The following is a 26073-nucleotide window of genomic DNA, read 5'->3' as shown; positions in this document are numbered from 1 at the left end:
GACATGCATCATTCAAACACCAGTGAAATGCAGCATTTCTAACAATTTAGGAAGGAAGTAAACAGTATATCCAATTGAAACTGCATGGAAGATTTAAGTATATCAGTTACGTAGACCCAAGCTGAAATTTGGCCAGGATACCAGGTGTTAATGCCCCCACTCTTACACAGACCACCAGTGACCCTTAATAACCATAAATTCTCACAATCTCAGTTTTACATCATTATCACAGACCATACCTCCAGCAACTTAGTTTCCTTTATACCAGGTTGAGACATTGTTGTAGAACTGTCAGATCACCACCTACTGAATCACGAACCCCACTTCTGTGTATCAAATCTTCTATTCAAGTTCTACTAGACCCAATCTTACTTCACTTGTAAGATCAAATGAGATGACATCCTGATGTGCTGTGAGTGTAGGTCACACTAATCCCTGTAGTGGCCAGAATACCTTTTAAGTGTAGGACTCATTTCAGGCTGCAGTGAGTGTAAAATCTCAAAGTCAACATTTTTACTAGTAGCATTATTTAAATGTCTATAGAAGCCTACACATTTACAATTTCTAGCATCCAATAAACTAAACTTGTCAGCTGTTCTAAAGAGTATGCAGTAATATGCATTTCTGTATGCTTTTCATCCATGCATACTAAAGTAGTGAGCAAATTTTAAATCTGTCATATATAAATAATACATAAATGTGCTTGGCACTTTAATATCTATGGATGGAAAGTCTATATCTGAATTAAGCATCACAACCCCCCCCTTAAATATTAGCCCCATTTTACAGATAGGAATGTGTTCTGTTCCCAGCTTTCCAATAAACTTATCTTTTCTGTGCTTCAGTTTCCCTGACTCCCAATGCCATATACTTCCCAAAAGTATGGGCAGTTTATTTAACGTGTGCATAGTCGTCTAGCCAAGCAATGGCATCCATCCTCAGTGACATTATGCAGGTCCTCTAGGCCGCTGAACTTAGTCGGCAGGCATTCCTCGACAACGTGCGTCATCATCTGCGTTGCGCCACAGCTGCACAAAGGGCTGTCACAAAGGCCCCGTGACACTGGTTGGCTGCACAGAGACCTTGCCCGGTCTGGAACCTGTTCAACAGGGACCATTGGCGACGGGGCAGGTCAAAGCCAAGCAGGCAGATTGTGGGGTTGGCAACGAGGGACGGGCTAGGGATTATAACAGATCCATTCCTCTCGTCAGAGTGTTTCCACCCTAACATCCTGGCGTGATGGATGAGACCAGAATGGGCGACGTGACAGCAAACATGCAGCTGATGGTGTAAGAAGGTCATTGTGCAGCAGCAGGCTTGAGTTGGCACATATTTTCTCCAGTAACTTGCCAGCGGCAACCTCTCGTCTGATATAAGGAGGAGCAATATTGCTCAGAACTGGAAGTCAAGGGAGTGGAGTCGGATGCAGGGTACCGGAGATGATGTGCACGGTGGCATGTAACTGTGTATCCACCAGTTTGGTGTGTGACAATAGACTCCAAACGTGTGTGCAGTGGAATACGAGGTGGCAAGAGCTAACATTCACAAAGTTGGAGCACGAGCACCCCATGACGAACCTGTCAGTTTGCTAAGAAGATTGTTGCGCGTCTTAACTTTAGCAGCTGTCTTCGTCAGGTGGGCATGGTAACTCAGTGTGCAGTCTAAGGTCACACCTAGATAGACCGGTTCTACTTCATGCTTCACCTGCTGACCATTCAGATAAACATTCAGTTCTTGGGTTACGCAGGTGTGATGAAGATGGAACAAACTGGAGACTAGTTTTATGACACTTGGCTGGAGGCGACAAGTCTTATAGTAGTCAGCTAACGTTATGTCCCAGTTTAAGGTGGCATTAAACTCGTGAAATGTCTGGGCCTGGGTACCGCATTCATTTGTCTGCGTAAATGAATTTTCGTGACTCGGTTGTTGGCATTGATGTAAAGGTTCAATAGGGTTGGAGAAAGCAGACAGCCCTGGGGTAACCCATTGCTCTGTCGTCTCCAAGCACTCATCTTCTCCCCTATATGGACTCTGAACTGCCTATAGCGGAGGAACAGTTCAACGACACCTGTGACCCAAGGTACAGGCAGTGAGAGAACGTAACAAAGCCATGCTGGTGCTTACTGCCATTCCTTTCTATGAAGATAGCTTCTGAAGCTTGAACCCTACAAATATTTATTTGAGTCAGATATTCAATGGATAAAGCACTTGTTTGACTTCCCTGGGAGCAGAGCAAAATATCATCTTGGGCTCCTACATGACTGTTTGCTAGACTTGGCACCTGCACTGCTAAGAGAGATGGGAAACACTGGTTGAAATAAGGTGAACCGAACATGAACATATACATATGTATATTCATGTGTGCAGTGTTTGTGAAAGAAACCTGACAGACATTTCAGAGAATGAAATCCACAAAGCAGATACAGCAAAGACAGCAATGGAGCAATCTTCCCCCATGCTAAGCTGGCAATCTGCTTTGCTCCTGTCTCTCTCTAAAGGTATGTCTACATTTAAAACACTACAGCAGCACAGGTGCACCACTTCAGAGTAGAGACTACCTATGTCGATAGGAGGGGCTCTCCCATCTGTGTAGTGTACCGCCCAGAGAGGTGGTAGCTAGGTTGACAGAAGAATTCTTCCGGCAACCTAGCGCTGTCTACATCAGGGGTTAGGTCGGTATAGCAACGTCTCAGGCGTGTGGACTTTTCATACGCCGAGAGATGTAGCTATACCGATGTAAGTTCCTAGTGTAGACCAGCCTTAAGTCTATGTCTACACTGCAAGTACTGGGTCAAAGTACAGTGCTTTGGCTTGCAAAATAACTGAGAACCAACAGTTTCCATGCTACACCAGTCAGATATAAGGGGCAAGGAATCCTCCATCAGCTTCTCCCTCCCCAGCCTCACACAGCCTAAACCCAAAAATGTAACTCAAAGAAAGGCAGGTCCTTGCATGCTGCATGTTTTAGACAAGCTTCAGAAATGTAATCATAAATGGTGAGGCTGCCAAACCAAACTGGATTTTGAAGCGAGGGATGTGTCTCAGAACAGGTCTGCCTGGTTAAATATCGAAGAAAAACAAATCAAAACAAGCCACAACCAGGGAAAGTTAAACTACCCACAAAGACTCAATCTCTTAGTACGTCCGCAGCTCCAGTGGCTCCCCTTCTAAAAAGGGGTGAGATCACTCTGCCCTTGGAATCAATGAAGTCTTTATTCCAGCACTGATCAGGAGAGATAGAAGGAAGGGGAAGTGCCTATGTTGCTAGTGCCACCTCTGCAGCTTCTCCTCTAGCACATGGCCTCCATCTGAAATAAACCATGCACCGGAATTCCCAAGTGTGGTGAACCTTGCCAATATGGTGTGTGCGTGTCGGGTTATCTGGCTTGCAGCTTGAACACCTGCTATTTTTAATCACCAAGTCACCATGCTGAATATTCTGTTCCCACAGAGTACTGAATGACCAAGGCAACACAGGAAGTCCACAAAATACCCATCTCAGAGTACTTCACTGACTGCAAACTGTTAATAGTGCTGGCGCAATGGAAAACTCACAGGCGATCCTGGAATATATGGTTATGGGGTATATGAATAGGTATAATGACTAGAACAGGATGAATAACTGGACAATTGAACTTGATGTTACCTTAGCTTTCCCCACCACACACTTACTGGAATAAAACATTAATTTGGATTAAATCCCAAGTGACCTGAAATAGATCAACTGTAGGGCTGATCTATATTCTGTCCAAGGCAACCGGGCTCTTACCAAGGTTGAACTGGAAGCAAGGCACATCAAGCACTTTTCACACAGGTAATACAACATTGCACATACTACTACTTGCATTCCTACAGCACTTCATATGTTTGAAGAACCATATACAAATTTAATCTACAAAACACTTTTAGGAAGTAGCCATTACCCACATTTCACACATGGGAAAAAAAAAAAACACGGAGGCAGAGAGTTTAAATGATTTGCCCAAGGCCACAAAGCAAGTCAGTGGCTGGGCCAAGATGAGAACTTAGTTCCTGAGTTCTACCCTCATCCTCATTCCATTATTAGAGCACACTGTCTCCCATAGCATAGATCATTAGCATTGCATTGTGAAAATATAAAAATCAGACCAGAATAAAAGCATCTGTACAGCCCATAATACTTGAGTATTTGCACAGTACACTTCATAATATGCAAATCTCTGAAGATCTAGCAATTCAGTTCATTCAAGTTCCCCACTTTACTAGCCACATGCAATATTATTAAAAATGAATACATTTTTAAAATCCTACCTTTCATTATTTATGCTGGGGTGGCCAAACTTACTGACCCTCTGAGCTGCATATGACAACCTTCACAAGTTTGAGAGCTGGGGCATGCCTGCCAGGGCTTGTGGCTTCAGCCCCGCGGGAGGCACTTGCTGAGGCTCGGAGTTTCAGTCCTGCAGGGTGGAGTGTCTCAGGGCTTCAGCCCCACAGGATGTGCCAGCCAGGGTTTGAGGCTTCAGCCCCACTCCTGCTGAAGCCCCAAGCCCCAACAGGTGCCTCCCACGGGGCAGAAGCCCAGAGCTCCCTCCACCAGTCTGGTAGGCAGAAAATGGGGAGGTGTGGGGGGCAAGGTTCCCTCTAATTTTTCTATGCAGATGCGGAATGAATTTTGTTATGTGAAACAGTATGGAGGTGGTGTGTGTCACACCACTCCATACTGGTGCACATACAAAATTCATGTGGTGGGGCCGAGGGGTCTGGAGTGCGGGAAGGGGCTCAGGGCTGGGGCAGAGGGTTCAGGTGTGGGCTCTGGGGTGGGGCTGGGAATGGGAGGCTGAGGGTGCAGGCTGCCCCAGGGCTAAGATGGGGAGAGAGAGGACTCCCCACAGCAGCACCTGGGCTGGGGGGGGGGGGGGGAGAAGAGGTGCTTCTCCCCACCATGGCAGCTCTGGGGCTGGGGCCACCGGATAGGTGCCTTTTCCCCGTCCACGGCAGGTCCGGGGGAGGGGTGCCTCTGCCCAGTCCGTGGCAGGTTCAGGCCTGGGCTGGGGCCCGGGGAGGGGCGCCTCTCTCACTACAGCAGGTCCAGGGCTGGGGGAGAGGCATCTCTCCCCGCCGCAGCCCTGAGCGCCTGCGTGGCACTTAATAGGCTGCTGTGTGGGCACGCAGCTTAGAGGGAACTTGAGGGGGGGCTCCGGGAGCTGTACTTTAACTGTAAAAGAGCCACATGCAGTTCATGAGCCGCTGTTTGGCCACTCCTGACTTATGCCATTAACTCACTCAATTTGGACAACGAGAATAGACTAGTCAGTTTTCCTTCCTGCTGACAGCCATCTTACAGTTAAATTTTTGGATCCTCAGGCAATAACACAGCACATCCTTGTCTACACAGAAACTTGCAATACCATATGGACACTCATATTCTGGTATAAAGAGTGGCTTTTTTTGGTTTAGCTTAAGTTGATTGGGACCAGGTTTAAGGTAAACTTAAATAAGCCGCTCTTCTATCAAAATAAGTGTCCATACAGGCTTTTTCACTGGTTTAACAAATACTGGTTTAAATTCACAGCTTAGGTTATACCCATGTAGACAAGACCTAATTCTCAAACTGTGGTCCACAGAGAACTTACAAAGGCTGCTCTGCAGAGCTGAAACAGTGGTGAGAGACTTCTAAACCCACAGGCTAGGATATCTGCTGCTCGCTATAGCCCAATTGCCTAGGGTCTCCAGAGTCTTTTCAACCAAGCGAACTGAAAAATTCACGCCACTCTTCATCCAGCAGTAGTGCTTCAAATTCTTCATTTCAGGTGATTTGGGGTGTAAAGTTTCAACTGTGAAAGTTTGTAACCAAGAATAACAGCTACAGGGGGGAAGGTCAAGTGCCCATGATAAAATCTGTTTTTAAGAAAGTGGACAACATAATAAGAGAGAGTTGGAAAAATTGCAAGACAATACTTAGAACTAAATAAAAAAAGCCAGTATTTTCCCTAAATTTCATGACCATTTACACTGATTAGATTTTGTATAAACTTTTTCTTTTTTTTAAACTTCAGAAACTGAAGTAAATGAGTACAAGACAGGATGCCAGAGCCTACTGTTACTCCTACACTGTTGACCCTGAAGTACTAACAGAACTGCCCCCATTTTCAGAAATGCTGATAAAATTCCAAGTTTAAAAAAAAACAGAGTTAAGTTACTACTGGGTTATCAGTAACAAAGCCGGATTAAAATAAAAGATTTAAACCATTTTAAATTGCGCCTCGAAGTGATGCTAAGTAGGTGCTTGGGAAATAACTCCAGACCAAACCTCATTTCTAAGGCTTGTCTACACTACAAAGACCAGTCTGAAGATCTGGTTACATGACCCTGAAAATGTGTTCATGGTGAATGAGGGTAATCTATGGCATAACTAGGTCTTCTAATTCAGTGGTATTTTGCAGTACACTCAAGGAATTCAAGGGTTACAATAAGGTGTAGGATATTAAAAGAGGATGTCTGTAATGGAGCACCAGAGCTTGAAAGCCCTGCATTAAAGGTAGTCCTATAACTCTTGAGATTTATTGTGACAGTTAGGTGTATTTCACAGACTGAATTTAGCCTAACAGCACATGGTCTCACCCACAGAGAAGTTATTCAGTGCCCTGAATCAACAGAAAAGGATTTTTTCTGCCTGACTCTGAGTGCCATGTTCTTATGATCAGGATGTTTTATCAGTTTCCTATTGACTGAGACCTCTCTGGGTTTCTTTTCCATCTTGGCACCAGCAAGGCAGAGCACAATAGTGATTTTTAAAGGAATTCTGAACTCAAACAGGAGGAAATAGCACCAGGGTCTGTCTCTCAGACTCTCACAGAGTCTGCTGCCAGCCAATACATTTTTCCTTGAAGCCATACAACTTCAAAACAGGATTCAACCACATTTACAGATGGTAACTCCTGTAGACAAAGTACCCCTGACTAAGCAAAGAGTGGACTCATTTCCTCCTAGAAGCAAGGAGGTCTCACACTGCAGAGCTGCTGAGGTTGGCAGATTTGATTTTGTTTAAATAAAGCTCATTCCCTCTCTAGGTGGTGCACTTCTCGGAGAGAAAATAAATAGGCTGGAAAAAAACCAGAGGCCGGCAGTGGAGAACCTGCAGAGAAGCAAGCTAAAATGTAAACAGAGAGAGAGAGAGACACACACACACACAGAGAGATGGGGTCAGGAGGGCAGGGTGGGGACTGTTTGTTTTGAGCAGTGCCGGTGTGTTTGTTCTTGCAGGTACAGTACCACAAACCAAAACAAAGTTTGGGAAGGATGGAGGGGGAGGAGCAGGGGCCACTTTCCAAAAAGGAAACAAACCCGACCTAGGATCTACAAACTACAACAATTTTCCATCGACCAATCAGGAAAGGGCAAGCCAAACGCACACCAAATTTGGAAAGTTAATACTGGAAAGGGAGGAGAAAGGGAGGGGAGCTGAGCGAATGAAAACCTCCTCCCAACACAGGGAGGGAATAAACAGGGGAGGGCTCAAGCTCTGAGCTCTCTCCAGGCCTCAAAAACATTCTTCGAAAGGGGACAAAAGCAGTTTTGCAGCTAATAACCCAACACAGGGAGACAGAGGCCTCGGAGAAGGCCGCACTGAGATTCGCATTCTGGAGATCCAGTTTATCTACTCAGCGAAGAACATTCACTCTCTCAAGGAAAAAAATAAACGCAGATCTCATTCACTTCCTGAAACACGAAAGACAGGATATGAGGGTGGAGAGAAGGAGGGGGTGAGGAGCAGAACAGGGATGTTTACAAACATGTCAACTCCTCCCCATCAAGAGGAACACAAAACGAAAGGCATTTGGGCAAGCAAAACCTCAAAGTCTTTTGAGGTTTTCGAAGACTCTGCTGTATTTGCTTCTGCTAAGGCAAACGGATGCAAACATCAATCATCTTTGGTGAATCATCTCTGCTGGGGCAGAGCAAAATTCAGCACTACTATTTGCACTCTCTCCCTATGCCAAAAAAAAAATCCTAGTGGAGTCATGTATCAGTTGCAGACAAATACCAGAGTCAAACGTGCCCCCTCTGTGAGGAACGTAAGCCACACTGTGCTGCCTGACACAAAAGGACCACAAAACTACCCACCTCCAACTCCCTGCTGCAACTAGCTTCATTTAAAAGAGGCTGAATATAAACTAAAAATGCAGCCTGAACAGAGGACTCAAACCACACCCACCACCAGCCCCCTCCTTCTTGAGTATTTACATTACACAGCAGTGCAACTTAGCAAAGAGGCAAAAGCTTACCCAAACAAGCAATGTGCTTCCAATCCCAGGCAAAGCCAAACACTGTCTTCATGACGTCCAAGTCATTCAAGTTTTAATATACGAACTGCATTAGCACTAACAAGTAGGAGAGCCATTGTGCATTACCGCATTTTACAAATTGGTGAATAAGAAAAAACAAACCAAGGCTATTACATCAAACATACTTTGGTTGTTTTGACAACTAGAGTATCTCCTATTGTAACAGTAAATGTATTGTATTATACTCTGTGCAAGTAAAGAAGGTTAGCATTAGGAGATCTCACTTTGGCTCTTCACTATCAACTCTTGGCTGAGAAGCAAGAAAATAATTATTTGATTGTCTGATTAGACAAGCTTCTGAACCTTTATTAATTATCTACATAATAGAAAATACACATTTATTAACTCCCAAATCTCTGAAGTCTATCAGTGGACCAAGTCTCTGACCAATATCGTTCCCTATCCTTACTGACGGCTATCTTTACCCTAGCTTCAGGGCACATGTTGGCTCCAATTTAAAAATAAATAAATAAATTAACAAAATATAACTTATGGAAATGAAAATAAAATTTATAATAAATAATGCAACATAGCAGGCAAACACATTTATGCACATCTAGGGAACACTTAATGGAACAGATCATCCCTAGACCATCAAAGGGGTTTCACTCTATGCCCTTTTCTCATTCTTTAATTTTAGTTCTACGCATTTATTATACGAACGATTTGAGATCTTAAATCTCTATCCCTCACCCCCAGGACTTTTCAATTCATCTTTAAATAGCTTCCATGATCTGGAATATCACACAGTCAAGTTATTTTTAATGGGACATTTCACGTATTAAGTGTACTGGGTAACCAATGCTAGGTTGGTGCTTGGAGAATGTGGATGGAATCTCCAGCGTCAACAAGGAGGGAAGACCAGAACCTTCTCTGCACTCTGTATCGCAGGTACCTTACCTGATAGTGCCAGTGGGGGAGGGCAGGGGGCTGACCAAGCTCCGGAGATCCGGCTCCGGAATGTGTATCTTCAGAGGTGATATCTGAGGATAAAGCGGCCGAAGGGGAGGTGATGAAGCTTCCTCCTTCACTTCGTCTTTATGGTATAAAGATGTGAATTGGATCTTTATGACTGTGCTAGGGAATCGGAAAGTACACCTGCAAAAGGGAAAGAAAGAGAAAGGATCAGTGTACTGCGCATAAACCAACTGGATGGAACTTGCAAGTCCATGCAGAGACGGTACTCATTAATCTGTGTAGCACTAATGAATACATACGGTAAGAGTTTAGACCTCTCTACAGCACTTTTCCTCCCAGAATCCTAAACCACACTGTAATATTCATGAAGCCTACAGCGCCCCCGTGAGGATAAGAATTATTATGCCCATTTTATATACATACATTAACTGAGTTTTGAAAAGTTAAGTGACTTTGCCTTAAGCCAAGCAGTGAATCAATAAGAACATAAGAACGGCCATACTGGGTCAGACCATAGGTCCACCTAGCCCAGTATCCTGTCTTCCGACAGTGGCCAATGCCAGGTGCCCCAGCAAGAATGAACAGAGCAGGTAATCATCAAGTGATCCATCTCCTGTCACCCATTCCCCGCTTTTGGCAAACAGAGGCTAGGGACACCATCCCTACCCATCCCTGGCTAATAGTCATTGATAGACCTATCCTCCATGATATTATCTAGTTCTTTTTTGAACCCTGTTATGTTCTTGGCCTTCACAACATCCTCTGGCAAAGAGTTCCACGGGTTGAATGTGCATTGTGTGAAGAAATGTTTCCTTTTTTCTTTTTCTTTTTTTTTTTTTAAACCTGCTGCCTACTAATTTCATTTGGTGGCCCCTAGTTCTTGTGTTACAGGAAGCAGTAAATAACACTTCCTTATTTACTTTGTTGGGTGTAGTTTCTTACAATAACAATTTTCATCAGGTTAACGTTTTACATCCCTATTGGTAACCGGTAAGCATGAGTCTTACTGGTTAACCTGCCTTAACCGTTAACCCCCGGCCTCAGCCAGCCCTGCGCTGCCCAGCCCCATGCTGCCCGGCCCCGCCCGGATTGGCCCCAGCCATGCCGGCAGGACTGGCCCAGCCACTTAATCAGTTAACTATTTAAACAATTTATTTTAATCGTTTAAACTGTTAACTTTTTTAATGGTATTTACATCCCTAGTTACCAAAAATACCTAATCACAGTCAATACAAAAGTAGAATAGCCATAAGGAGCAAAGACTGAGCAATAAACACTTACAGCCTTTACGGTGTAACCTGGACAACTGTTATATGCAACGTGAAAATTAGTCAGTAACATCTCTGTTCATACCACAGCACATTAGGCAAAATTTACGCAATAAACTGCACGAGGCAGTGTTAATGGGTTATCACTGATCAAACTGGTTTCTGATCAACAACAGAAGAGCTTATTTAGTAACAGATACTAAGCCATACAGTCCAAAGGGAAGTGACTAACGCAGCCAGAACAGCACCCAGTAAGCCACCAAGACCTTGGTAGCGGTCTTTCATTTTATCTAGTACAAATTTGTCACAAACCTCAGTACAGCCCTAGAGAAGCGTTGGGAAATTCAGTGGGAAGTAAACTTTCTGGCATTTTCCATGTTTAAAATGGAACTTTTTAATTTAGTGTTTTCAAGATAGATCAGGCTCTAAAAGTTAGTGTGCTGCAGATTCCACCTCACCGCACTTCTAATTAGGCAATAATGTATAATCAATACGAGCAGTCCACGGATCACTGCATGACTATTTTTGCTTGTACCAGCGTCAGGGAGGCAGGAGAGAAACACAGGGTAGCGGGCTTCAGAGTGGAAAAAGTCAGCAGAATATAATTATGCGGAGGTCTTGTCTACAGTGAGAAAAAGAGAGAATCGCCCATCATTTCTCTAGCACCAGTTCGCTGCAGCTTCACATGTGCTAGCAATGCCACAACACTAGAGTAGATTGGGCACCAGCACTGTAACTTTGGTGTTATTAAACCCTGCAGAATTGGAGGATATGGTGGTAAGAACACCCGTGAGTGATTTACACTAGTGTTTCTAGTGCTGATGGCAGGAGAACAATTTCTACTAGACCCAAAATGGAAGATTTATCTCAGTTTTTCACTGAAGACACAGCTCACTTCTTCCCAGGGTGCTTTTAAGGAATCAGCAATGAGTAGTGCAGAGCTAGCTTCCAGGGACATGAAGCTCCCGCTCCTCCCCATTTCATCTCCCAAGTGAGTTTGCTCAGTATTCAGGAGCTTGGAAGCACAATGGCTCTGCTGAATATGGCAGGAGCTTGTGTTGTATCGAATTCACTTCAGAGGCCCTGCCACCTGCACTCAGCAATGCATTAAATAGAAAATCAGCACCTGCAATACAACCCAGCCATGTTTATTTAACCTTTCAAGGCAGGCTCCCCTGCAGTTTTGCTGAGAGAGAGCAATTTGACACAACAGACTATTAGTCCCAGACAACCTTGCAGGGGTGTAATAGACAAAGCCCAGCATGACCAACCCACAACAGGCTTTTGAGAGAACACTCAGGGTTAAGCTTTTGTACTCACCATGGGTTTCCTCACAGAAAGAAAAATATCAAACTGCAATGAGCATCACAGACTAAGGTTTTAAACTAGTAAATGCAATGTTTAGACATTTTTAAAACTCCTTAATGGGGACAGACCGCCCTTTATTTCAGTGTTATGGAATTATTATAATACCAGATGCCCAGTCTGTCCCCTCATTTGTGTCAAGACTGAAGAAATATATGGTTACCAAAGCTTTTAGTGGTTCCAAGCTGTTGCTGATCTTAATAGGTTTAACTGCACAAGGCCCGATGGCATCATTGTGCAGGACAGGTATATATGAACAGCAGCCGTATATGCGACCTTCTACTTCAGCCTCATCTCAACGGGCATCTGTGTGCCAGCACGACTTAATCCATTCCACTGTCTCACCTCATTTCTGCAGGAATGGTCCTTAGAATAAGGAACTTCACTCACCCCACACAGCTTCTCCACTATTCAACACTGCTACTCTATCAGTAGTGTGTGTATTTTAGTCACTCTTAGCTCCTTGAGCGGGACCCTATGCCCTTCTTGTTTCCTTTTTACCATACTCCTTTGGTTTACCTTATATTTTTTAGGCTTTCTAGAGAACTCTGCTTCTATTGCTGTTGTATTTTAATGCTGCAGCTCCCCGTCACAAATAAATATGAGTTACAGGGTATGAACTATCCCACTATAAAGGTATGTTTAGATGAAGACCATTTAACATTGCTTTGGCTCTCCAGCCCTACCTGCAGCAATCTGATTCAGTCGCATGTCTTAGCCATACCCTCAAATTGGAAGGGAGGGATAGAAACAGGAGCGCTGGGCCTATAGCATGAGCTAAAGATCAATCCATTTGCTGCTGTGTGATGATTTCATGTTAAGAACTGCAGGCTTCCCTCTCCACTGGAGGAGGACCCTGAGAACTACAACCAGTTTCAGCATAGTCTCCCTAGCTAGCACGGAGATGGCTATTTTGTCAGAAAACTGTGTGACAAACATCAGATAAGGTAGGTTAGCTTAATGCACTTTGCTTATCAGGGCTTTGTCTACATTGACTTTTCTTATACCTGTCCACAGCTGTACCTCCACCAGTAGTAGAAATGGCAGGAACTTGCTAGCCAAGATATGGTCATTAAATTGTGTCAAGCCCTATCATCTAAATCCGATTAAAAAGCTGGTAGCTAGTTTATGCTACAGAATTACAGCTGCATCTTGCTACACATCTAAACATGGTTACAATTTTTTTCTAATGTAGCCAGGGCCTAAGGAATCAATGCCACTAGGAAGCATGCACCCCAGATTCCCATCAACCTCCATTGAGTTTGAGGTGAGTATCCTATAGTAGGATCATTTCCTGAAGTAGAACATTGTGCCTAGAATTGCTGTTAAGGTTTGGTTCTGTTTGAGGCTGCTAACATTGGCTAGTCTACCTGTATTACTGATTATTCACACTGTTTGAGCTAGTGCTTCACAACAGTATGCAAACGTTCACTAATTATTATGGACATGTGCTGGTGAGAAGCCAGCTGGAGAGCAACCCTATCAGAAACGTAGGGGGTCTCCTTAAGTTTTCACCAGCAAAAGCTCTGCGTTTCCAATTATGCTGCAACTGAATGCAGCTTTTTCCCCCCAACGTTTTCTTAGTTACTTTTCTTCCCTGCCCTGACACCAAAAAAGTCCACCCTAAATCTACATTGAAGTTTGGGATACGAGGTACATTTATTTGAGAAGGCGGCAGAGAATGAGAGGGGTGTGTGTACACCAATGTGGGATTTGCAGATGCCTGGGTTTATGCTTTTGCAAAGGAAGAGATAACAGGGCAGAACACTCAGCACTAAATCAGGACTGCATGTATATTTCTAAAAAAAAAAAAAAAAATCTGTTAAAAGCTTCAAATAAGTTACAGTATTTTATTCATACTGCACATCTCTTCAAGGACTCCTACCAGCCAATATTCTCTAATGTTTCCATCAAAAGAGAGACCACTTTGTGAAAGCACAGATTAGACACAACGTAACAGTGGCCTCCTTCAGATGCCTTTGGAATTCCCAGTTGATATGATTGCAGACCATATTAGTGCTCTACAAAGCACTAAGTTTTACTCGACACTTGCTACTGGCAGTAGTTATGTCCAATAATAACTGGCCATATACACCTCTACCCCGATATAACGCGACCCGATATAACACAAATTCGGCTCTAACACGGTAAAGCAGCGCTCCGGGGGGGCGGGGCTGCGCACTCCGGTGGATCAAAGCAAGTTTGATATAATGCGGTTTCACCTATACAGGTCTGTCTCATCTTACATGGGGGTTCCGTTCCACGGTTAGCGCGTAAAGTGAAAACTGCGTATAGCCAAAACCCCACTGAGTTCAATGGTGGGCGAAATCGTCCGCACTACATGTATAGTATTAAAACTGTTGTTTTTCTCTTTTGTTTTTTTTTGTTTGTTTGTTTGTTTTTGCCGACCGCGTAAAGTTGAAATCGCGCATGTTAAATGCGCGTAAGATGCGCCAGACCTGTAATGCGGTAAGATTTTTTGGCTCCCGAGGACAGCGTTATATCGGGGTAGAGGTGTAACTATCTGCCAGTTAGTGGCAGACTGTTACAACACACATCATAATTCACACCTTTATTTCCTGTAGGAGAGGGGTTCGTACGCCTTGCAATGACCGACAGTTGGTTTTTGTGGGTTTTTAGTTTTGTTTTTTGAAACAGCTAGGTCTCTCCATCTAACTGCACCTCCAGAAAACTCATAAAAGCAAGTTGAAGAAAACTGACTGTTCACTGCCTGCATAAATTCCAGAGTGATTGCTATGCCCCTGCTGCACAAGGCAACAGATAGGCTACAATGGCTGCATCATGGAGAAAGCTCCTGCCCCTGATTGCAGAGGTGTGGGTGCTGCTGGTATCACCACATAGAAAGGACAAGACTTTTCAAAAACTTCCTAGCCATCCTCACCCTGGACAACACAGCATACATCAAGGCAACATTCATGTGGTGAACCAACGATAGTGACCACAAGCATTTCATCAATGTAAGATCTGCAGATAAAATGCTAGGAAACACTAGCCTTTACATAAAATATCCCTCCTCCCCCCCAAAAAATAAGCAGACTGTAGGGGAAATTGTTTGAAAGTAAAGAAACCACAATGAAAGGTCTTTACCACTACATGATCCTATACTGAACTGAGAGACATTAGACAAAACACTTACATAGGCTAGAAAGAGAATACTACAGCCTTGGTTTCTTTCTTAAAGCACACTATGTGGCATTCAAGCCCCAACAGCTCCTGCTAAGCTCTGATGCATAATGGAAAAGAGAAGATACATTAGAGATTAAAAGGGCCAGGAAATAACGTTTGAAAGTAAAGATTAATAGAACCATTAATAATTCAAGTTAAACCATCACAGAAAAGCAAGATGACAAAATGAAGAAGACATACTGACTGTGAAGGACTCTAGATAAAAAACAAAACAGTAAAAAGAAGAACAGGAGGACTTGTGGCACCTTAGAGACTAACAAATTTATTAGAGCATAAGCTTTCGTGGACTACAGCCCACTTCTTCGGATGCATATAGAATGGAACATATATTGAGGAGATATATATACACACACAGACAGAGAGCATAAACAGGTGGGAGTTGTCTTACCACCTCTGAGAGGCCAATTAATTAAGAGAAAAAAAACTTTTGAAGTGATAATCAAGCTAGCCTAGTACAGACAGACAGTTAGATAACAAGTGTGAGAATACTTACAAGGGGAGATAGATTCAATGTTTGTAATGGCTCAGCCATTCCCAGTCCTTATTCAAACCGGAGTTGATTGTGTCTAGTTTCAGAGTAGCAGCCGTGTTAGTCTGTATCCGCAAAAAGAAGAACAGGAGGACTTGTGGCACCTTAGAGACTAACAAGTTTATTAGAGCATAAGCTTTCGTGGACTATAGCCCACTTCTTCGGATGCATATAGAATGGAACATATATTGTGGGCTATAGTCCACGAAAGCTTATGCTCTAATAAACTTGTTAGTCTCTAAGGTGCCACAAGTCCTCCTGTTCTTCTTTTTGTGTCTAGTTTGCATATCAATTCTAGCTCAGCAGTTTCTCTTTGGAGTCTGTTTTTGAAGTTTTTCTGTTGTAATATAGCCACCCGCAGGTCTGTCACTGAATGACCAGACAGGTTAAAGTGTTCTCCCACTGGTTTTTGAGTATTTTGATTCCTGATGTCAGATTTGTGTCCATTAATTCTTTTGCGTAGAGACTGTCCGGTTTGGCCAATGTACATGGCAGAGGGGCATTGCTGGCACATGATGGCATATATCACATTGGTAGATGTGCAGGTGAACGAGCCCCTGATGGTATGGCTGACGTGATTAGGTCCTATGATGATGTCACTGGAATAGATATGTGGACAGAGTTGACATCGGGGTTTGTTACAAGGATAGGTTCCTGGGTTAGTGGTTTTGTTCAGTGATGTGTGGTTGCTGGTGAGTATTTGCTTTAGGTTGGGGGGTTGTCTGTAAGCGAGGACAGGTCTGTCTCCCAAGATCTGTGAGAGTAAAGGATCATCTTTCAGGATAGGTTGTAGATCTCTGATGATGCGCTGGAGAGGTTTTAGTTGGGGGCTGAAGGTGACAGCTAGTGGTGTTCTGTTATTTTCTTTGTTGGGCCTGTCTTGTAGGAGGTGACTTCTGGGTACTCGTCTGGCTCTGTCAATCTGTTTTTTCACTTCAGCAGGTGGGTATTGTAGTTTTAAGAATGCTTGGGTGGCTATATTACAACAGAAAAACTTCAAAAACAGACTCCAAAGAGAAACTGCTGAGCTAGAATTGATATGCAAACTAGACACAATCAACTCCGGTTTGAATAAGGACTGGGAATGGCTGAGCCATTACAAACATTGAATCTATCTCCCCTTGTAAGTATTCTCACACTTGTTATCTAACTGTCTGTCTGTACTGGGCTAGCTTGATTATCACTTCAAAAGTTTTTTTTCTCTTAATTAATTGGCCTCTCAGAGGTGGTAAGACAACTCCCACCTGTTTATGCTCTCTGTATGTGTGTATATATATCTCCTCAATATATGTTCCATTCTATATGCATCCGAAGAAGTGGGCTGTAGTCCACGAAAGCTTATGCTCTAATAAATTTGTTAGTCTCTAAGGTGCCACAAGTCCTCCTGTTCTTCTTTTTGCGGATACAGACTAACACGGCTGCTACTCTAAAACAAAACAGTGTTACAGTTTGTCAGATAGTAGGCACTGTAGGAAAAATACAAAACGGGGAAAAAAATAAACAAAACTGTAGGTAGGTCTAGTATACAATACTCATCACCAGCAAGTCAGTGCCACCTGTGCTTATCCTCTTTATTTTGTCATAGCATGTGATCCCACTGTACTCAGAAGGTTCAGAAACAAAAGAGTTTGCACACTAGCAGCATCTGCATTTCAGAGTGGTGCTATGATGGAGTTGAGGTCGAATTGTATTTTATGCAATGCTTCATTATAAATATACTTCGGGGAATGGGATCACAAAAAAAGTAATAATGTCATTTCTAGGGTTCACTTAAAATAGCAGGAAAGGGAGTGAAGATCATGTCTGCTTTTTTAAATGGGGAGAATTTTAGTGCTTGCAAACAGTGCTGTGCTTATAGCCCAGAAGGCCAAAATCTTCCCTTTATTAAAGTAACATGAGCAATACAGGCAGCAGCCATTCAATCTTCCTCTAACCACCCCACCACTGAGATTTAGCCATGAGTTGAAGGACCACCTCTTAGGATGAAGGGGTAAACAGTCTTTAGAACGGATCAATTCCTCAGTTTATATTGGCACTGCCAGTGTGCCAATCACAGCAACAACTGGGATGGGAACAGAGCCACTGTCATAACTAGTTGCAAAGGTTTCATTACAAGCCTTCTTAGAGTCAGTCATTCAAAAAACAACCTTAACTCTGCCTCCATAACTGTGCCTACCCTCAGTCCAAGGACCACAATCATTTTACCCCATCAATCTACATAATCAGATTCCAAGAATGTGTCTGTATGTTAATCTATAGCCTAAAATATCTGTTGAGTCAGTATGAAGTGATAGAAGCAACTCTTTATTCAAGAGCTCTTTGTTCAGAATATCACCAGGCTGAATCATCACTGGGTTTTGCTGTCTCTTACCATCCACTTTTTAAATTCTGGACTTCGACTTTACAAGTTGCACCCATAGAACAACATGAGCTTTCAGCTACTAGTTAGAACATAAACTCCCGGCATAGGGACGCTGTTTTATTTCTATATCCAAGGGCTCGTCTTTACTACTGGGAGATCCACACTGCTGCAGTCGATGCAGCAGGGGTTGATTTAGCGGGTCTAGTGAAGACCCACTAAATCGACAGCAGAGTGCTCTCCAGTTGACCCCCAGTACTCCACCTACCCGAGAAGAGTAAGGTAAGTCGACTGGAGAGCGTCTCCGGTTGACGCAGCACAGTGAAGACACCAGAGTAAGTCGACCTAAGCTAAGTAGCTGGAGTAGCATAACGTAGATCAACTTACCCCGGTAGTGAAGACAAGCCCCTAAGGTACTCCTTACATTTATGACACTATAACAAAATAAAAATCTCATCTTCACTAGACTTTGTATTTGTCTAGTTACTTATTCCAAGTTACCCCGAGATACCTGACACTTTTACAGGTTGGTGTGGACAGTCCCCGCACATTTACTCCAAGCTACCAACGATTTTCCTTTATTCATCCCTAGGATAAAAAAACCAACCTTTATAGTCTGGAACAACCATGTGGGGAGTGTCCCCAGCAGCTTTTACAAAGGTGTAAAACACTACAAGATAACTGGCAATCTAATAACTTGAGATAATAATCTAGTGAATAGCAGGAAAATTCAGTCAGGCCTATCTATGAAAATCAATTTTCCCACAAATTAGGAGATAGCAATCCATTCCCTGTTCCCACAGTGTAAAGAAGCAATCTAAAAGGAGATGCCTCAATCAATGCAAAGGAAGAACTACTGGTAAAATTTAGGCCTCAGCATGCCCAGTGCCAATTTAAGACTATGTAGAAACGTCAATGATCTGCCTCACTTTGGCCCAAGTATGAACCTATCCCTTGAAGTGCTGTCTCCAAATTGATAGGGGAACCATTTTTGACAAGAGAACTAATATTTCAGATTAACATTATTTGCTGAAACTAGATTGTTACACTCTTTTGGTCATTAGGAAAAAAAAAAAAAGGTGAACTAAGCATGCTCAGTACATCATTTGATAATTGACGTCTGTTGATTTACAACTATCTTATTCTGCATACGTAAAATAATTTGTCCTTTTTATGACTAGAGTACATCCAAGCTTCAGCTTTTAAAACCCAATGTAGTTTGTACTATTTGAATCCAAAAAGGGTCAAACTTTTTGCATTCCAGTAATTCTCTCAGACAAACCAAATTTTGTCTAACCTGGCAAAAATAAACTCTCTCTCAGCTTGAGTCTAAGCATGGATAGCATCATCCCGGAAAGGATTATTTCTGTCAAAGTTATAGCGGTCTTAAACCAGGAGGGGTGCAGTGAAGCCTCTTCCTCAACTTTAAATAAAGCTTCTTTAGTTGGATACTATAATGAATGTTAGTAGGTAACTATATTGCAAACACATAGCAGGATAGCTCTTCAGAGGCTTGCAGCAAGTAATATAGGGGAGAGAGTACTGTTAAACACCTGGTTTTATACTTTGATTTTACACAGATATCCTCCCATTCCTTTTGGGTTTTTTCTCCAAACAGAAATTTTTCTTAAAACCCATTTTGTTCCCAAGACTCATTTCATCTGCAATACCTCTGAGAAACCAAGTCATCTACTTAACTAATTAATTTATCTCTTGAGTGAAAAGCTCATTTGTATATAGACAGGGAGTCAAATGTTGGGATGGAGAAGCATAAAGACAAGGGACCATTGTGTGTATTTAACTACAGATAAACCCAATGTAATAAATAAGGCATGTGCCTATCACCACCATGATCAATTTACCCGCCTAGTGCCCAGCAGGGGAGAGAAGCCGGGGCCCTGCACCTGCTGGGGACAGAGTACTCCGGGGCTGCGGGCGCCGGTACTCTCTGTCCTCGCAGCTTCTCTCTGGATTTATATATATAATGTAACATTAAATATGATGTTTTTCGTATTATTTAATGTACAAATACAAAATAAGCCTTGAAAAATTGTTGGCGCCCGCCACACTCTTCTGAAAACATGAATGTGCTACTGGCCACAAAAAGGTTGGGGACCACTGGTCTAGGGGAATGTACATCCCTTCATTCAGTTCCGTGCAGTGAAGAAGGCTGTTTGCAACTGAAGTCATCAGGCAGCGTACTCTGTTGTAGTCAATGGAGAAGCCAATGCTGTGCCGAAGATGCACAAGGAATTCGTTACAGGGTTTAGAATGAACTGTTAAAGCAACAGCCACTTGTAGCGGTAGATTACTCATACACCACAACTGTGCAGCATATGTGTTGGCAACCTTTCTTTCACTCAAACATGAGGCTTTGCAATGAAATGGCAGTTTTGTGCTCCACTTGCTTATTGTCAGACTTGCTGGTGCTGAAGTCACTGTGACCACCAGATGCATCACTTTAAGCAGTACAGATCATGCAGTATTATTTTTTTAGGTTTGGCATCAACTATGGATCCCTGAAACTCCCACATACTGCAGGGGGGGGGGGGGAAGCTTCCTGTAAAAATGTAGCAGCTGCAAACCGTCTTCATATTACTGTTGACATTACTGCTTTCTTCTACTTTTGACAGTGCCATGTCTTTTACGGCTTTTAGGGATATGCACTGTGATTAAATTTCTGCGGATAGGATTGCTAAAAATTACACATCCATATCCCACACTTCATCTTCAATAAGTGCTTTAAGAGCCTTTCTGCTAAGCATTTGTTCCTCTTCAATCCCGTTCAAAGCTCATTTCTCTGTACTTAGATTCCGCATCAGCCATCACCACCACTTTCCCATCCCTTAGAGCTTATGCAAGACAATTTATGAATTTCCGCCAAGTCACTCAGTTTGCAGTAATAAAATTAATATTTGTTTCTGTTGCCTTTACCTTTTGACACAACACTTGTATACATTATTGGTATAGCACTCAATGTGATGGGATATGCAACGTCATATGCGTGGGCATCTTTTGGGTCAATGCACCTACTTACTTTACTTCCATGCAACAGTTCTCACTAACAGTGACTGCTTCATACAGTTTCTCATGTGTCTCACATGTTAAAACTGTGCTTAATGGACACTTTGGAGCGTCTGGATTACCACAGTAAAGGTGTTCTCAAAATGCATTCCATGGGACCTAATGCAAGGCATGTCTCGCCTACAGCTGGCACGTGTCCCGGCATCTTCAACTTTTTCCTGATGCCCGATGCACTTCAACCTTGCCAAATTCAGTTTATGGGTGCACTTCTTATAGCATGTAAGGTGCCAACAAGCATTGCATTTAACCAGGTCCTCTGCCATGGTATTCTCCAAAGATTCAGCAACCGGTGTCAGTACTTCGTCTCCCTTCTGAGGGCTAAAAATCATCAAGACCAAAGTAAAAACAGAATTTTGTAATAAATTATTGTGAGATTGTAATTAATTATGTTATGTAATTATGTGCATACTGTTTGCAGAGGGATTCCCGTAATTCCTGGCTGGATGCTGACATCTTAACCAGTGCCTCATTACATAATGAAAGCTGATAATCAATACCAGTGAACCACTCTTTTGTCAATGATGACAAGTCAATTTGAAGCACCCTTTCCATTTACATTAATCTGTAATATTAAAAAAGTTAATCAGGTATCATGTTCTGAGCATTAACAAATAAATTAATAACGGAGATATACCTATCTCACAGAACTGGAAGGGACCTGTAAAGATCATTGAGTCCAGCCCCCTGCCTTCACTAGCAGGACCAAGTACTAATTTTGCCCCAGATTCCTAAGTGGCCCCCTCAAGGATTGAACTCACAACCCTGGGTTTAGCAGGCCAATGCTCAAACCACTGAGCTATCCCTCCCGTCAGTCTGGAACCACAATTTAATTTTTCTGACAACTACGTGTTTGATATGCAAGTCTTAAGTATAATTATAAAAAGTTGATTTTTAAACATTTTCTCAAATATATATAACTACTTAATTGTTCTAGGTTGACACGGTTGGTATCATTCATGGGAGAAAGGGCTTTTGAACGATACCCAACTCAACCCACTTCCAACAAAACTGTATTATCAACAATTCCACCAACCAGAGGACCTGAAGATTGGGGGGTGGGGCTTCAGGAGGATGGTGGTGTAGTAGCAAGTGACTCCTGCCATGCCACAGAGGGTGACAACATTGAAATTATGATTCTATAGATTTCTAGAAATCTAATGACATCTCCCTTACCTTTAACTCACCCCGGGAATTACACATGCTTCCAGTCTATAAGGAGTTACTACCAGTCCTCCACACTCAGCAGCAGAGAAACATCCACAAAATCTTTATTTTTCAGACCAAAAATCTTATCATCAAACAAATGTAGAACCACAGAAATGTTGCTGCCCCTCATGTTATATATTTGTTTGATAAAAAGATTTTGATCTTAAAAACAAGTTTATTTTCTGACCAGCATCTTGTGGCTGTTTCTCTGGTGCTGAGTATGGAGGAATGGAGTATCTCCATAGTTAGGGAGTCATGATGACAGAGGAAGAATCAGTACTGCAGAGTACTGGCTTTTCTGGAAAGTCTTCACTGCTCTCAGCCAAAGCATGGACTGAGACAGTTGAGTCCAGGAGGTAAAGGCAGGAAAATCTAACAACATCATGGGCAGTTCTCCCACCCACTGGAAGCAAACAGGTTTCCCATTGCCAAATGGCAGTCTGATATTTCAGCCCATGCCGTTGGAGAACATCTCAGCATGCAACAGAGGAACATATCTGAAAACTGTACTATCCCACCCTGCTGGTGCCAGCGGGCACTGGTGTGTCCATAGCTGGCAAAGGATTTTGTGCTTAATGCCAGACTATATAGGGACAAACTCCAGCTGCCTGCAAAAAGCTTGATGAAACCAACAACCATTTTTGTTATTCAGAAGAAGTAGGGAATGCGCCACTTGGAACCATTAGCCAATATAACCAATGAAGATTTAGTATCAGAGCCTGCAGAGACTACCAATAAATAAAAATAAAAAAATAGATTATATTAAATATAACCATCGTTATGCTAATAAAAACTTCATTGAGAGATTTTTGCTACAGAAATTATGACTGAACTTCTGTGGAACACAAGTCTAGATGTAGCAAGAGTGGCACCAAGTCCTGCTAACTAGCATTATAATGAACAGGATTTTATCAATCACTTGCCTGGTGTGCTTCCCATGAAGACCAGTTTACATGATGTGAGCTGTCACACTTAACGTTTCAGTTGCAGAGAGACACATTTACCTCCCCCAGAGCGGACTTAAAATTACAACTATACATGTTTTTCTTACAGTGCTTCTTACTAAAAAAGGCTCTGATAGATGTTATTTCTCTTGCCTTCCCAAGCCACAAGTAACGAAGCTTCATAATACTGAATGTGCTGTGACTACACTAGCTGCATAAAGCTACCCCATAACCTGTGTCCTCGGACTACTGTCTACAATGCCTCCCATTGAGCAGCTCAGTCTGGACTAGCTAAACGCTCCTGGAAATTGCCAAGAACTTCTTTCACAGCCAACGTTCCATACTATTGATTGAACAAGCTGCAATTTCACGATTAGCTTAAGAATTTTCACCCATCCTCATCCTGGAGGGGTAACTGGGTAGAACTCTATGGCCTGTTATACAAGAGGTCAGACTAGATCATCTAATAGTCCCATATGGGCTTAAAATCTACAAATTATTTACCAAAGAGCACTACTCCACTTCAGATCCAAACTAAAACTATGTCCCATCATCCAAACACTTCCCCTCCCCCTTTCCGCATATGTGTAACATGAAATGCAAGCCATTCATTGTGGAAAAAAGGGCCTTTTCTAACCTGGTTAATCATTTCACCTGAGGACCTGAAATATCAAAGCCTCTAGAAATATAAAGAAAATGTAAAATCACTCCATATTTTTTAATTAACGCCAATTATTCCAAACCTGAATTCACACACAAAAAAGGAACGAAGGAGAAAAATGAAAATGGTTTCTTTGTTCCAACAAGTGTTTCCCAATTGTCCTGTACCCATGGTAATCCTGCCATAGCAACCAGCAGTTCGTGTTTACAAGAAGCATAAGTAGGTTTTATGTAGTCTCAACTGGGATGTGCAACCCCTATAGGCTGCAATACAAGTGTTTTTTTAATGTGCTTCAAGCTCCCAACGTTTATTCAGTGATAGTCCGCGAGGAAAGGATGCAAATTAAGTGGGCTCAATAGATACAAGACTTCTCAAGTTTCAGAACGGCAAATTAAAACAAGTGCCATTTCTCATTTTCACACATGAAACTTTTTACTAACATTTCTCATTGCAGTTACATAGATTAAAAGTTATTTACCATATGTAATTCATCTATGTACAATTCAAAGAGAATACACCACAGGTTGCCTGGGGACTGCATGTTACTATGTATTAGCGGTGTTTCCAACACAGCAAGACAGGATTTCACACAAGCGGAGGATGTGCTCTAGTGCAACTGTGTCTATTTAAAACAAACTTTACCTGCATTATCAGGCAAAACACTAATTATACACAAAAATGTCTCTTAAAAGCACCAATAAGTAAGTTAGTTCTAATGAACCTTTTCTATTCAGCCTTGTGGCACAGGGCTCCACTTGATATTATGCCATTTCATCCAAGCTCACAAATGTATTAACACACCTTTCCACACAGAGGCACATTTTTAAAAAGGTATTTTGATCAAACTCCCATTTAGTGGGAAATGTGGTCTAGGGCAGTGGTTCTCAAACTGTGGGTCGGGACCCCAAAGTGGGTCGCAACCCCATTTTAAAGGGGTAACCAGGGCTGGCTTAGACTTCCTGGAGCCTGGGGCCAAAGCCTGAGGGCTTCAGCCTGGGGCAGTGGGGCTGAGATTACAGGCACCCTGCCTGGGGCTGAAGCCCTTGGGCTTCAGCTTTGCCCTCTCCCTCACCTCCCCAGGGGTGCCAGGGATCAGGCGGGCTCAGGCTTCGGTCCCCCCCTCCTGGGGTTGTATAGTAATTTTTGTTGTCAGAAGGGGGTCATGGTGCAATGAAGTTTGAGAACCTCTGGTCTAGAGTTTAGAGCAGGAGACAAGTGGTCTAGACTTCGGGGTTCTATTCTCCATCCTGACACCATGTGTACACATACACAAAAATGCCTCTTTCTTCTCCTGATATATTTACTCAGAGATGTCCCAATCCATGTGTGACACCACACATTACTGAATTAGTGAAGAGTGATATCCCAAACACTAGACATCACAAAAGAAGTCAGCAAGACACAGATTAGAACAGAGCAAATAGTCTGTGTACATATTATCTTGGTATAATCAGCAAGTCTGAGAAAAGAAATACTAAAAAAAAAAAAAAAAAACCTAACATCACAAAACAGCAAAATGCTACTTTGGCAATATATATTCTTTAAAAGTTTGAGAGAGCCTGGTGAGGGCTCTTTGAACACTTCAACACTGAAAGGGAGAAAGCATAGCTTCCAAGAAAAGTTTATACTGAAATAATGCTGTTGCAATTTAAATCAGCTATTCCATTCTCTATACAGATATCTTGACCAGATTATCTTGTTGGCTGTATATAAGACAAATTTTAATTACCATCAACAGCACACACACCAATTGATAAATCCACACAAAAATAAAGAATATGAGAGCGACATTGTTCCTATCAAGAAAAAATACTGGTTAATGTCTCAAATAAGAGGATGCTAGACTGTTTATTTCTCTCCACTAAATTCACCTAGATGAAATCAAGTGTCATGCCTAATTCTGCCTTTCAATACCTTTTGATGGTTTCTTCAGTACTGTTTTGGTTTTACCATTCCCAAATGCCTAGGGATGTCAGATTCATTTTTATTCTGCCATTTGAATCTTCACTTTACCAGTCTTATTTACTATGCTATATTGCTCAAAACTGAGAAGAGCAAAAACCTGGTCCAGCCATGCTTTCTAAATAAAAGCCACAGTTCATGAAAATATCTAATTTCTCCAAAGTATCTCAAGTGCATTTCATAGATGGGTGAGAGAGAACTTCCACAGATTGAACCTAGCAATTGGTTTAACACCAGCAATGA

The 26073-nt window shown here is 42.5% G+C and overlaps 1 protein-coding gene across 6 annotated transcripts in view; it reads right to left on the bottom strand.

The window, feature by feature from the left end:
- FOXK1 (forkhead box K1) overlaps window positions 1–26073 on the bottom strand; it is a 69006-nt gene that overhangs the window by 22179 nt on the left and 20754 nt on the right. For 5 of the 6 annotated variants that reach the window (XM_042853127.2, XM_065560147.1, XM_005289197.5 and 2 more), the window contains exon 2: window positions 9228–9425. In XM_042853127.2, coding sequence (XP_042709061.1) covers window positions 9228–9425 — 198 coding nt within the window. Of the gene's footprint in view, window positions 1–9227; window positions 9426–18474; window positions 19855–26073 lie in introns of those variants that run through there. The other variant, XM_065560148.1, reaches the window with a different exon arrangement.

Source organism: Chrysemys picta, chromosome 10, assembly GCF_011386835.1.
Source record: "Chrysemys picta bellii isolate R12L10 chromosome 10, ASM1138683v2, whole genome shotgun sequence".
Classification (NCBI taxonomy): Eukaryota; Metazoa; Chordata; order Testudines; family Emydidae; genus Chrysemys; species Chrysemys picta.
The sequence above is the reverse complement of the archived record's forward strand: the minus strand, read 5'-3'. Positions and strand labels throughout refer to the sequence as shown.